General features: G+C 35.4%; 1 protein-coding gene across 1 annotated transcript; it reads right to left on the minus strand.

Moving 5' to 3' along the window:
• Positions 1–355: 355 nt before the first annotated feature.
• On the minus strand, positions 356–1,349 carry LOC121762117. Its single transcript, XM_042157896.1, has 2 exons — positions 1,106–1,349; positions 356–962 (listed from the first exon to the last, which is right to left on the minus strand). The coding sequence occupies exons 1-2, from the start codon at positions 1,201–1,203 to the stop codon at positions 686–688; spliced, it is 375 nt and encodes a 124-aa protein (XP_042013830.1). The 5' UTR covers positions 1,204–1,349; the 3' UTR covers positions 356–685.
• Positions 1,350–14,469: the final 13,120 nt, after the last annotated feature.

Consider the following 14,469-nt stretch of genomic DNA (forward strand, 5'->3'; position numbering starts at 1 on the left):
ACTCTTAAATTATGAATATATAATAATTGAGTTGCTCAAAGTACCCAAAGTTGGAGTTTTCGGTGTTGCTCGTGTCTTGGTTTTTTATGCTTTTTTGTTGGTTTTTACTTTATTAGGGTTTTTTCATCGTTGACTGGTTTGTATCTTGACTTGCTCACTTATTTGTAGTTTGAGCACTTATTTTATCAAAAAAAGTTATACTAGTTGATCATATTATGGCTAGCTACTTCTTTCCATTTCTAATTTAGTTACACTGTTCTTTGTTATTGGAATTGTGCATTGATTGCTCCAATTATAATAAGAAAGAATAAGATATGCATTGAAAACATATGGAATTTAAATGGTGTGCCCAAAATGGTGCATGAAATATAAAGGCTATATATCCACTACAAGGAGGCATATATATTTGAGGTTGAAACTTGAAAGAAATAAGAAGAGCATTCTAACACAAGATATAATAACATGGAGTACTAATTACTACTGAAATTCTTGAAATATAAGAAAATATATAGCCATAAAATGACACTTAGAAAACAACTTACAACCATAATAACATACTAATACCAGTTTATTATTATTATTATTATTATTATTATTATTATTATTATTATTATTATTATTATTATATATCGAGATATATAGAGACAACAAGGATATTTTTTTCCTAATTTGGGGTCCACTTTTTTCAGCACATTACATCCTTGAGAAGCTTGTACCTGCGGGCGGAGGGGCGCGGCGAGGGGGCTTTTCCGGCAGCTTTCTCCGCCGTTTCCTCGGTCCTTTGGTGCTTGATTTTGTCGCCGGAGTAGGCCGACCTCGCTTCACTTGCATGCTTGGTATTCCTAGGCGTCGAGTTCCCGTGCCTCGATGATGACGACGACGACGGATTCCGTTGCTCGTGTTGGCACCAATCGCAGATCTCGATCGCCTCCGCCAATTCGCTGTAGTAGTTGCTGCAGTACCTGTGGATTGATTCGATTCAATAACGAAATTTCGCGAGAAAAATCTCGGTATGGTTATGATTTAAGATGAATTGATGATGATCGCGAATTGTGCATGCCAATTGTATGAAGAAATGTTTAGAAAGAGAAGAGTGATAGTATACGAGTGCTGGGAGCGGTTGCGGCACTTGGAGCAGCGGAAGAGCTTGTCCGGGAACCCCACATCGCCACACATACAACACACAGTGTGGAGATCCATCATTTTTTGTCGTTTCGATGGGATTGGAACGAGAATCGAGAAAGTCTGGGCGCCACAGATGAAATTAAAAATGCAGAGAGAAGAAGAAGAAGAAGTGGTGTGTGTGTTTGTGTCTTCAACTCCTCTCCTCTCATATATATGTGCAGCACACGCACACAAATATATATATATATATATATATATATATATATATATATGTGTGTGTGTGACAGAGATATATACGTACATACATAGAGAGATACAGGTAGACCACCACAGGTTGCTTGCAGTCGTTTTCAGTTTGAGAGAAATTTGTATGAATGTGGAAAATGACAGCTTTATCCCTACTCCGATACCTCCATTTCAATCTCTACGGCCATCTTTATTTATTGTTGCCTTTTCCCCCCAAACTCCTCGCCGGCGCGTCAATCACAATTCCTTAACTTTTTAGATATATTAATAATATTATTATTAATAGCATCATTAATCCAAGAGCATACCTGGTTAATTTTATAAACATAATAATCTTCAATTAAAAATATCTTTTTACGACCATCCGTAATATAACACTGTAATCCATATTAATAAAATTGAGTTATTTTAAAAATTTTAGTTGATATAGATGTTATAGTTACATCAACTGAGTCAAATCAGATTAATACAACAAGCGACGCAATATATGATTGTGATTATGATTATCAATATACATGCATGTGATGTAATTTGCGTATGAGTTTACGACAAATGTTAATTAATGATAAATTCATGATTTATCACTTCCAAATATTCAATGGTCCACACACACTCTCAATAACTATCACAATATATAAAACGTTAATATTCAAATAAATATATTTAGCATGCAAATAATATTTGAGTGATAAGTCAAGATGTAATGAATATAAATGCACACAAAATCTGCCTAACTTTTTCCCTTACATTAATGTATTTTATTATTCACATAATTACAATAAAAAACGGACCCAGACCCTTCGGACATTATGAAATGGAGTAGATAATATTGAAACTCTAAATTGGAATGCTAAGAGCATTTATTGTTAATTAATACTACTATTCAATATTAAAAAGTCGTGGTTTTTGTGAATACGGTGTGCTAAACGCGCTGAACGTGAAAGTACGTTTTGATAGGTTTTTCAATAAAGCTATGGAGATTAAAAGGTAAATTGTGATTTATCCTCAAATGGAAAAACCCCGTCGACTTCAGTCCCATCAGGTAGTTGGAATATGTGTGTCATTTAATCATTTTTATAAGATAAAAATTGGTAAGATTACTTGTAACAAAAATATTATACTAGTACTCCGTATTTCATTTTATGACAGAGTGAAATTTTTAAAAATTAAAAATAGAAAAACATGATTATCGGTAAGAAAGGGAGATAGCATAATTTTATAATCATAATTTGATGAAAATACTCTCTTCACTGGGGTATAATTTATTATTATTTTTTTAAGTATGGTGGTCGACAACACCATCATTATGACAAGAAATTAGGCATTTTCGAGTAATACCACTAGGGAATAGAGAAGAAATTTATTTATTTTTCCTCTCCTTTTCGGTTTAATTAATTGTGAACCAATATTTATTGATGTTGCCATCTTAATGAGAGATTTTGATAATGACATGATTATGCGGCATGATTTGAAATTAAGAATAATTTCACACTATACTTATGGTAATGAAAATCATGAAAGATTTGATACGACATATGTAGATACGCATCTTAGTAACGTATGTGGAAGAGCTCCTTATAAACCTTTAGAAAATAAGTAGTACTAAATTACTAATTGTTTTCCAACTTTGAGATCTTCTTCTTTTTTTTTTAATTGAAGATCTAATATAAAAATTCGTGGGCAAGCCTATTATTTCTTCCTCAAATCAATCCATGCTTAGTTGGAAATCTTAATAAGCACTATGCTACTTTACATGAGTACGAGTCAACGCACTATGTTATTTTATACATTTATTTTTATTTTGATATACTATTAAATATTCTTATTAATACTTTAGTTTTACAATTATAAAAAATAATTAAAACTCGATTTGTTCATTTTCACTATAATTTCAAATAAATGAATGAACTATTTTTCTTAATTTATCAAATTTCATTCCTATCTAGCTAGCTAAAATTATTGATTGTTACAAGTTAACTTATAATTCCGAGCTGTTACACACCATAAATACTTTTACTGACCTTAGTATGATGATGGACACAAATTCATTTTCATTTTTACAAGATTCTTTTGCATTTTTATAGTATAAGTTTTTGTATTGTTTTAATACCTAAAAGATGCAATGATCTAGTAACAAAAGAGGAGAATTTCCACTTTTATAACCATGGTTCCTACCACCAATAATTCAAGGAAAAGGAAGAGACTTAGTCTCAATTGTGAATGTTATGATACTAAAAAATCTTTATACATGCAACATGCAAGGATTAGATAAAAACGTGGTGAAGAATGAAGAGACAATGGGGAAAAAATAACATGGTTGTGAGACATCTCATATGTAGGATTGACTTTGCACTTCACTTCCACATTAATGTTTAATTGATGAACCACTTTCCCTTAGCCTTGGAATTCACTCAAAGGGATGCAAGTTGCAATGATACAGCCACTTTCTGCAACAATTAATTAAGGTTTGATATTACTAATTGCTGAGGAGTGAACTATAATTTAGGAGTTTATGGGATATGTTCTGTTTGTCTACTTGTGAGAATTAATAGCATGGAAACCAGTGGGGCACAGAATTTTGTGGGCCTCCATGTGTTGTGTTTGCTAGCATCAAATTTTGTTGTTTAACAAGTGGTGCATAAAACTTACATTTAGAGGTTCTAATCATACCAAAATATCGATATATTGAACTTATCATATTGAAAATGCCAATTTTTTATAAATTGTGATTTTCGGTATGATTGTATATCATAATGAGAGATTTTGGTGTGGTAACGGTATGAATTTCTATATACCGCAAATTACGGTATGTGTATATATCAAACATATGGTATTTTGCGGTATACCGTGTATATACTGACTTCAATATATACCGTAAAAATGGTACATACCGTGAATACCAAATATATTTATATATTAAATATATTTGTAAAATAATACTTATATGGTATTGCGGTATACATTATCAATTCGGTATGTCGTAAAATTCCGGTATGCCAAAAGGTAGTAATATATCGGTAATAAATTTGAACATACTGAATTACGCTATATCTGAAATTTTGGTAAGATAACGATATGATATTTTATATGGTATATCATATGGAACTTTTTGTTCGGTCTTTGTACAACCCACCCTTATTCACATTTTATTTTATTTATGAATGGAACTGTCAGACCTAGAAGATTGTATACATATAAATGACGTTTACTGTATATTAGATAACAATACTGATATGCAATAAATTTTAAACTAAAATATACTAATAGACTTCATCTTGGATTAAAGTAGTTACAAGAGTTTAAGAGTTTGAATGAGATGATTAGTCGTGAGGCACAGTACAATCTTAGCACTATAGAGACAGGTAGAAATGTATTGTTACAGGGCAAGTCTTTTTAAGTTACGACAACTGGATAAAATATAAAAATAAGCATGATCTCTAGACATGAAAATTAGTGGTAACTGAATTGGTCCAATGGGTTAAAGAAAATTTGTTGCTATATAACGGGCTTGGCTTTGGGAGATTGAGACATGGTGGTTGTGCTACGTTAAAATCACTCTTATCTATGGATTTTATTGCTCGCAATTAATTTAGATGTTCTGATATTGAATTGATTCAGGATTGTTTGAGGTTACTTTTGTTACAAAAATAAGTCCAAGACTAATTATTATTATGAGATTAAATATCAAATTCTATCGATTAAATTGAACAAACGAAAACTTAATTTTATTTAATACGTCAAACCAAACGCTACCACGCGAAGATCGTAATCACATTTTTGCATATATTATATCAGCATATGTTTTTCAACTATTAACATGGTTGAAAATTTACCTATTGAAACTAGGCCTCCTTATTCGGCCGATTCCGGTTCTATCTGGTCCGGTTGACCGGGTACCCGGATGCTAATTTTATTGAATTTTGGACCCGGAACCGGCCGGGTAAGAACCGGTCGGTTCCGAACCGGAACCTATTTATAGTTTTAATTTTAATTTACGTATAATAAATAATGGTAAGTTATTTATTATTTACCCTAATTTTAATCTAACACCACAAGATTTAGCTAAGGTCATCCACAATGGGGCGCCCTTTGGCGCGCCACGTCATCAGTTTTATCCTCCTACCCCCCACCTGCAGTGGGGCGCCCTAAGGCGCGCCATATGCATTTTCTTTTATTTGAATATTTAAATAACTACAAAAATTGGGAAAAAACTTCATTTCATTTATAAAAATTAATACATTACAATACGAATTAAAAATTAATACATTTATAAAAATTAATACATTTATTAAAAACCTTCATTTCAATCACACAACATATCATCTTAATAACTCGAAGAAGCAAATTCTCGTTTCACCGAATTCTACTTTTTAATCATAAATTATCATTTTTTATAACATTATCATCTTAATAAATGTAAAACAATTTAGTTTTCAAGATATCTCAACTAGTGTTTGTAGTCCAATGGTTAGGATTATTGCCTTCCAAGCAATAGACCAGGGTTTCGACCCTTGGCAAACGCATTTTTTTAAGTAAAATGCGTGTTATGTCCACGCCCATCGTCCGCCGAGCCCACAATTGGGCGCTCGATGGCGCGGAAGATGCATCGGGCGTGGGCGCAGGGCGCGGACGATGGCGGGCACCCACAATGGAGGCATCGTCCTCGCCCGAGGACGATGGCCGCCATCAAGCATGCCATCGGGCGCCCCATTGTGGGTGCCCTTAGATTCAACAAAAATCACACCATCTCCACTAAGTAATACTAGTAATACTATAATATACAAACACATAAATTGGAAAATCATATGGTCAACCCAAGCTAGCATTTATTTTAAGCAACATCCAAGTAGGAAAAGAATACATTCAGTATAACTAAAGAATTAAAACCAACCTTGACAAATATTAATAAATAATATACCGTTAATTACTATACTTAAATTTTAGTATAAAATTTCAATTTTATAAAATCTAAAATTGATATATTATTCGGTTCCGGTACCGGAACTGAAATTTTTAAAAATATTAGAACCAGTACCGGAATCGGAACCGGCTCTCGGTTCCTCAATTACTTGGTCGATTCCGGTTCCGGTTCCGGTTCCGATTTCGGGTACCCGAGAATCGAAGAACCGGTTAAGCAGGCCTAATTGAAACTATTAGTACACTTATTGACCTATTCAAATTTTAAATGTACGGGTCCCTTCGTATATTTCATTTAATTATTATTATTTTTATCTAAAATAGCGAATACTTGAAATTTAATTATATTAATATACAAATGTATTTAACTAATTTATACATACGTACAAGCTAAAAGTTTAATTTAACAAAGTATAAAATAATTTAATTGCGTCATTTTTCACTGTTGAAATATACATCTTCCGTCCCACAAGAATGTGCACTGTTGGTTGAACACGAGTTTTAATACACAGAAAAAGTAATTAAAATATTGTTAGTGAAAAATGGTTTTCACCTCATTAGAAAAAAAGAATTTCAAAATTTAGAAAGTGTATACTCTTGTGGGACGGAGGGAGTATATGTAAGAGAATCCGCAGTGGGACGGATGTTCCGGCGGACATCCCGACGGACTTCCCAAATACACCTCCTGCCACGTCATAAGGACATCCCACTGCACTGCCACGTCATAAGGACACCCCGACAGACATCCACAATAATAAAAATTCACCAAATTAAACAATTTACGGAATTAAAATTTTGACACGAATACGGACGTAGAAAGTGCAATGATAATTTCATTAAATAAAAAAAATAAAAAAGTACATTTCAACCAAAAAAAAGTATAAACAAATTACATTATAAATATCAACGACGACCCCTCCGCGTCCATAACTCTTCAATTATATCGTTCTGGAGTCGAATATGGGCTTGTCGTTGGCGCATGTCGGCAAGTGCACGGACTCGATCGGCCTCTTCATGGGGTATCCCCATACGTACATTGGCGGTGGCCACGCCGTGGCATGAACCGGCAACATCAACATCATCATTGGCCCAATCAGTCAGTGCTGGACCTTCATCTTCGACAATCATGTTGTGCATGATAATACATGCGTACATGATATCAGCGATGCTGTCAATATACCACAGTTGTGATGGACCCTTCACTGCCGCCCATCGAGCCTGTAGCACACCAAATGTCCGCTCCACATCCTTGCGCGCTGCCTCCTGACGACCCACAAAATAGATCTTCTTTTCGTCTGTTGCGCATCTGATCGTCTTCACAAAGACGGGCCACATAGGGTATATCCCATCCGCTAAATAATAGCTCGTATTGTGCTGGTTGCCATTGGCGACGAAACTGACGGCCCGACCAATGCCCATGCACTGGTCGTTGAAAAGGTATGACGACTGGAGGACGTTGATGTCTTTGTTCAACCCGGCTACTCCAAAATACGCATGTCAAATCCACAGCCGGTAGTTAGCTACCGCTTCAAGAATCATCGTGGGATTCTTGCCCTTGAAACCGATAGCGAACACCCCTGTCAGACGGAGGGAGAGTTCTTCCACTCCCAATGCGTACAATCTATGCTGCCCAACATTCTCGGAAACCCGTGCTGACTCCCGTGCATATCCATCAGAGCCTGGCAATCTTCGGGGGTAGGCTTCCGAAGATACCTATCCCTGAATATCTCCCTAACACCCTTACAAAAATACTTCAGACATTCGCGGGCAGTCGTCTAGCCGATGTGGAGGTACTCATCGAATATGTCGGCCGCACCTCCATATGTCAGCTGCCTGATTGTGGCAGTGCACTTCTGTATGGGCGTGTGGCCGGGTTTACCAACCGCATCCTCCCTCATCCTGAAATACTCGTATCGACGTTCTAAAGCTCCCACGATACGCAGAAATAGCGGACCATGCATCATAAAACGTCGCCGGAAGAACACGATGGATGGGTCGAGGTACCACCGGCTGTTGTTGCTGCTGCAAGGCCGCTTGTATCGCACGATTTATCTCTCTGGACGTAACGACCCGCAACTGTTCTTTAATTCGTCGGCGTACGTCATCAGCACCCGCACCACTACCACTAGCCATTTTGGATATATAAAAGAAACGTAGGGAGAGAGAGAAACTCGTTAAAACAAGTGGTGCGAATGAAATGAAGCTCAACGAGCCGTATATATAGAGTGTTTTTTTTAATTAAAAATCGGGATGTCCCGACGGACGTCGTCGGAAAGCCGCGGATCTGCAGTGCCCGCAGCGGACGTCCGCATCCGTCCCTCCCACGCCTAATGGCGAACGTCTCGCGCGGACATCCGGCACGCCGGTCCGACATCCGCCGAATCGTCCGCCGCTGCGGATGCTCTAACATACGTATTATTAGATTTGTGAATTTTTGGGTTTTTAATATTTGAGATATTGTTATAAAATTTTGTTTTTTTGGTTATTTTTTTTATTTTTCAAATTCGCTTTTACTCATTTCGGTTTAGTTCAATTTTGGCAAAAAAAAAAGGTTGAATAATATATTTAAGTTCCATACTTGTTAGGCCGTCTGTAAGTTTTTTTTATAAATAAAAGGCTCAAATAAAAAAACAAATTTTAAAAGTTATAAAAAATATTAAATTTTTGTCAAAATTTTAGTTTTTCTAGTCAATTTTCCTGTTTCAGTACACACACAGTACTCTAGTACATTTTTTATTTTGCAACGTGCGAGTAACCTACAATTTCATTTCCGACTTTCTAAATCATTATGTCAACTTTATTGGCAAATCCATATTTAACCAAGTCACCTCAATTTGTTAGAAAATATTAACGAAATCACCTCAACTTGTGAGATTAGAAAATATTAACGAAATCACCTCAACTTGTGAGATTAGAAAATATTAACGAAATCACCTCAACTTGTGAGATTAGATGCTTCTATTAGAAGATACGAATATCACCTCTTTTTCAATGAACCTACATGATTATTTTCTGTTTTTAACTAAAATTAAGTGTTGTAAGATTGTAATCTATGTTCATGTTTATTTATTGACAAGAAGTAAGTAATAAGATAAAATTACGTTTTCTTTGATAGGTGCAGATATAGAGATTGATATCAATTGAGCATGCTATGCTATGATATCATGTAAAAATGGGATCACTTCCTTAAAATGCCTCGTAAAATGACTATCCAATAATTTACTATAAGTAAAACATAACTATTATCAAATTGATGTGGGACAATAATGGGATGATTTTCAACAGGAAAAATAAAACACCATTTTCAACTAAAAGCTTTTCAACGGGAGTATATTTGTACTATTTCAATGATATTATCATTCAATCAGGATATGTAATAATTGGGCATAATGTTAACCACCTTTTATACATAGAAACAGATTTTATTCACATAAGTATATTCTGTTAATTACTGGAAAAGTATTTGTGATAGATAATTATTCTTAAATTGTAAAGAATGGCTGATGAACTTCCAATGAAATTTGATTCTTTAATTACTCCATAAATCAACATTGCATCTATTCTTTATTATACCTGCCTATATAATTTCGGGAAAAAGCACCACCAAAGGGCACTTTAAACTTTTTAAGCATATATACATTACTATTTATTTTTAACTAGTGTGTGGCCTGTCGAAATTCGATGATAAATTATTATATTAATACATTAATCATTTTTTATTAATTTTTTTATCCTCGTAGCATATGAAGTTTGTATATAAATCAATTTTTAGTTAATTTGGTTAAATTAAATTGATAATATAGTTCGGGTGATATTAATTTTAATCACTCTTCTAACTTAATATCGCTTCACTTTTTGGTTTGGAGAATTGAAACACTTTTTATACTCCCTTCATCCAATTAATTATGAAACATTTATTTTGCCCACATGATTTTATGTAATATTGTTTTGTAAATTAAAAAAATGTTTCATTTTTCATTTTACTTTTAGTACAACAACTCAAAAGAAAAATGTTTCATTTTTATGGGATAGACGAAGTATAGCTTTTAATTATAAATATCATAAAAAGTAAGTGTTGGCTGGAGTATTATTTATTGAAACTGGTTGTAAGAAATGTCTAAGACTGCATATAGTACTATACTAGTAATTGAGTATAATCTCTTCTCGGCCTTATAAAATCATGTCAACATTAAGAGCTCGATGTATCACATTTGAATTTTGCACGTTGAATTTGTAAGAATAATCTTATCTAAAGCTTGAGAGTTGAGATACTACATTCGACTATTGAGCACCATTTCCTCCTGAACTTGATGATGGCAAGATTGAAATAGGTGCAATTTCACGATTGAGGGGTGTTCGGTTGGCAATATTAAATCTCATGATTAAATATGTATCATGTTTGATTCATAAGATTGAACCCTTTAACTTAATCCTAGATGGATAGTCTCATGATAATTAGTCATAGTCTCTCCTTCAACTAAAATAATCTCATAACTTAATCCTAGATGGATAATCTCATAATATTAGTCATGGCAACCGAACGTCATCTGAAAATATTAACATTTAACTTTTCGTTTTATGAAAAAATAAATGATTAGCTAGCTGCCTAGCACAAGTACTGTGTCCATAACATAAGAAAAGAGAAGAGTACAAATCAACTTTATGTTTAGGTTGGAGGGCTGTTTCCTTAAAGAAGTGCACTCAATTCTACTTTATAGTTATTCTTTAAATCCATAATATGTTTATTATCCTTTCCACATGTGCCATTTTAATTCGTAGGGACCACTTTAGATCTCAAGCCCCACTGACTCTATAGTACAATTATTGATTTCTTTTTTCCCTAAGTCTGCAAATTACTTTTTTGCTCGCCAACTTGTGTACCAAAATTGTCCTACTCCTTCCGTCCCCGGCTAAGAGGACACATTTAAAAATCAGTACTAGATTTTAGAAATTGTTAGTTAATGTATTTAATTGAAGAGAGAAAAAGTAGGTGTAAGTATTAAATTGAGAGACAAAGAGAGTAAAATATTTAATTGGGAAGAGAAAAAAGTGGTTGAGTATATTAATTAAAAAGAGAAATTTACCGAAAATAAAAATGTGTCATCTTATTTGAGACAAGCTAAAAAGGAAAGTGTGTCATCTTAAATGAGACGGAGGGAGTAATCTCTTCAAGATATTTGTATACTTGTACAGACAAATAGAATACAAAACACAATCATTTCATTTACTATTCAAGATATTTGTATACTTGTACCTACAAATAGGATACAAAACACAATCATTTCATTTATTTACATTTCTTTTGAAATACTCCATTGCCGACGAGAATTATTAATAGTGAAACTTAGTTACCAATTTTATGCCCCTGATTCCTTAATAATTGATCACTCGAAAAGCTTGCTTATATCTGGTCATATCAAACCCGACTTATTAAGTATAGTTGCTATAATCTCATACATGTCTACATGCATTTCATATTATATTCAATGAACTACAACAAATGGATATATAGTCAGGATTTCACTTTCTTGCTATTTCTTCTCTTTTTCAGGATGCATAATGACATTTTGCCAAGGCTAACGAACTCATAAGAAAATATAACATGATCGTACACCCAGAAGAAATTGGGCAACAAGGGGTGATTATTGAATTACAGGATAAATGGTGATGCAGTTTCAACAATAGATGTCGGCGACGCCAAAAACGTGCCAAATAAGTTATGTGTCAGAATTGCTTGAAATTTGCACAGTATTTACGAATCGAGTTTAAAAATCATACCTTTTGTTTTACTTCCGATTGAGCTTCTAGGGTTTTCTAAAGCTTATCAATAGATGATGTATTTGTTTTGACTGTGATTTAGATTTTATGAGGGCATCCGCAATGGGGCGGACGATAGTCAACCCGATGCCTCGGGCGCGCCATCGTCCGCCACTGTGGGTGTGCGGACAATGCCCAATGCATCGTCCGCGCCTTATAGATCGTCCGCAGACGATACGCGGACGATAGGGCATCGTTCGTGCCATCGTCCGCCCACTGTGGGTGACGCGAACGATGCAACGCGTTTTTGTTTTTTTGTTTTTTTAAATTCGATTTTTTTATATAAATACCCCCTACCCAACATTCATTTTTAACATTTCCATTCATATTTCCACTCCCAAATTACACTATAAAATAGATTCCGGTGAATACCCAAGCCGCCGAGCGCGTACAAGCGCCATAGAGAGCAGCTCCGCAAGCACTGGGATCAGGTGAAGAGGCAAGTCAACCTGTTCTCGGCGGAGTATGAGAAGTGCTTGAGGGAGCAGGGAAGCGGCGAGAGTTTGAGCGATGTGCGCGATAGAGCGCTTTTGTCGTACCAATCATTGTACGGCGACTTCAAGCATTTCAACATCTGGGTACTCTTGAAGGACAAGCAGAAGTTCCAAGGCGGGATTCTGCCATCGACTGCGCCAAAGAGGACGAAGACCAACGAAGCCGGTGCTTACACGAGCAGCGAAAGCGGCGCATATCCGGTGGACCTCAACCGAACAATGTACGAGGGGGAAGAGAGTTTCGGCACACCGGTGTCCTCCCGGCGTCCCGTTGGCGTCAAGGCTGCCAAGAACAAGGGGAAGGCGAAGGCGACATCCTCCTCACAAGCAGCGACCGCCCCTCATCGCCGATCCCGACCCGACCCCGACCCCGGCGTCACTTGCCTACGCGGAGTTGGCACCGTCCGCCAACCGGAGGACGTTGTTGGACACGCACAACGCCCTCATGCAGTGTCAGGACCCGGCCAAAGCCGAATACCTCCAGGGGATGATCGATGAGCTGCGCTGCAAGTTGAGACTTTTGTAGAGTAGTCAACTTTTTTTTATTTATAACTCGTGTAACTTTTTTTTAATCAATGTAGGATTTGCAGTTTTTAATTAATCGTTGTGTTTTTTTAATTATTTTGCATTGACATATTTGAAAACATTTAAATTAATTAACAAAACAATAATGAAACTTATAGGGCGGCTTATAGGGTGCCTCACTGCATGTGGAAGGGTAGGAGGATAAAATGTTGATGTAGCGGTGCATAGGGTGCCCCATTGCTAATGCCCTGATACTCCTATTATTTTCGTTTTAAGGAAATAGAGTTTCTTTAATAACCTCTCAGTTCAGTCATGCTTTATACGCATTTTGTGTCAAATGGGTTTCAGGAAATGAAACATCACATTATGAAGAAAATAGTGGACCAAATTGATTTGTGAAAATAAACAAAATAAATCTTCAACAAGCAAAAAGTAGTAATTGTTGATATAGGCATGTACCCACCAAACTTCCATAATGTGAATCTTCACAATCAAGAGGGTTCCCTACAATGCATGTGACTGGGGGGCTCACTAATTGCTAGATTGGTATTTGTGCTACCAAAACCATACATGGCTTGCAACTTGTGCATTGCTTTTTATTCTAATACAATATATTGCATTCATTTTCGCTATTTAGTTCAAAGATTTTGACACGTACGATGAACTTAGCTTCTCTCTCGACGTTGATCTCCTTTAGTATTAAAAAAGAATGTTTGGATAAATCCAGGATATAATCGTTTGAATGATATCTTTGATATTCTGGAGCCTTAAACTAATGATAAATAAAAAGGTAAATATTCTATTTTGTTCCATCATTTTAGTATTCTATGCAAAAATATCTCATACCCGGAGTAACTGCAAAAATTACCACAAAGGTTTCAATAGGGGCAATTTGGTACCAAAAATTGGGAAGTTTTTACACACTCCATTTGGCAGAAATTTTTTTAGCAAGAATTAAAATGTGTAGGTTCTTTTTGCAATTATCCTAAGACTATAACATTTTTATAAAATGGATGATGAGATAAAATCAAATATTTACCATGAAATACAACTGAATTATTGAATGGCTCGATGCTAAAAGGGGCTTAAAGTCCGACAGCTTCTTTAATCTGTTCAAACAATTGACTCAAACAGCTTTAAATTCAATGCAACTTGCAATATTGGGGCCTGGGAAAAATGAATGCATTCTGGAAGATAAGAAGAAACAACAATTAAAACAAGAAGCAACTCCAATCTCTCACAAGTGACAGCCAACATCACTTGAATAAGCAGACAGCAGGATTGCACTAGAGAGACACTGCAGCTGAGTAGAAACTCAGAAATCTGCTACAGCGTTAACAGATGC

The sequence above is a fragment of the Salvia splendens genome, chromosome 2 (genome assembly GCF_004379255.2).
Source record: "Salvia splendens isolate huo1 chromosome 2, SspV2, whole genome shotgun sequence".
In the NCBI taxonomy this organism is placed as follows: Eukaryota; Viridiplantae; Streptophyta; class Magnoliopsida; order Lamiales; family Lamiaceae; genus Salvia; species Salvia splendens.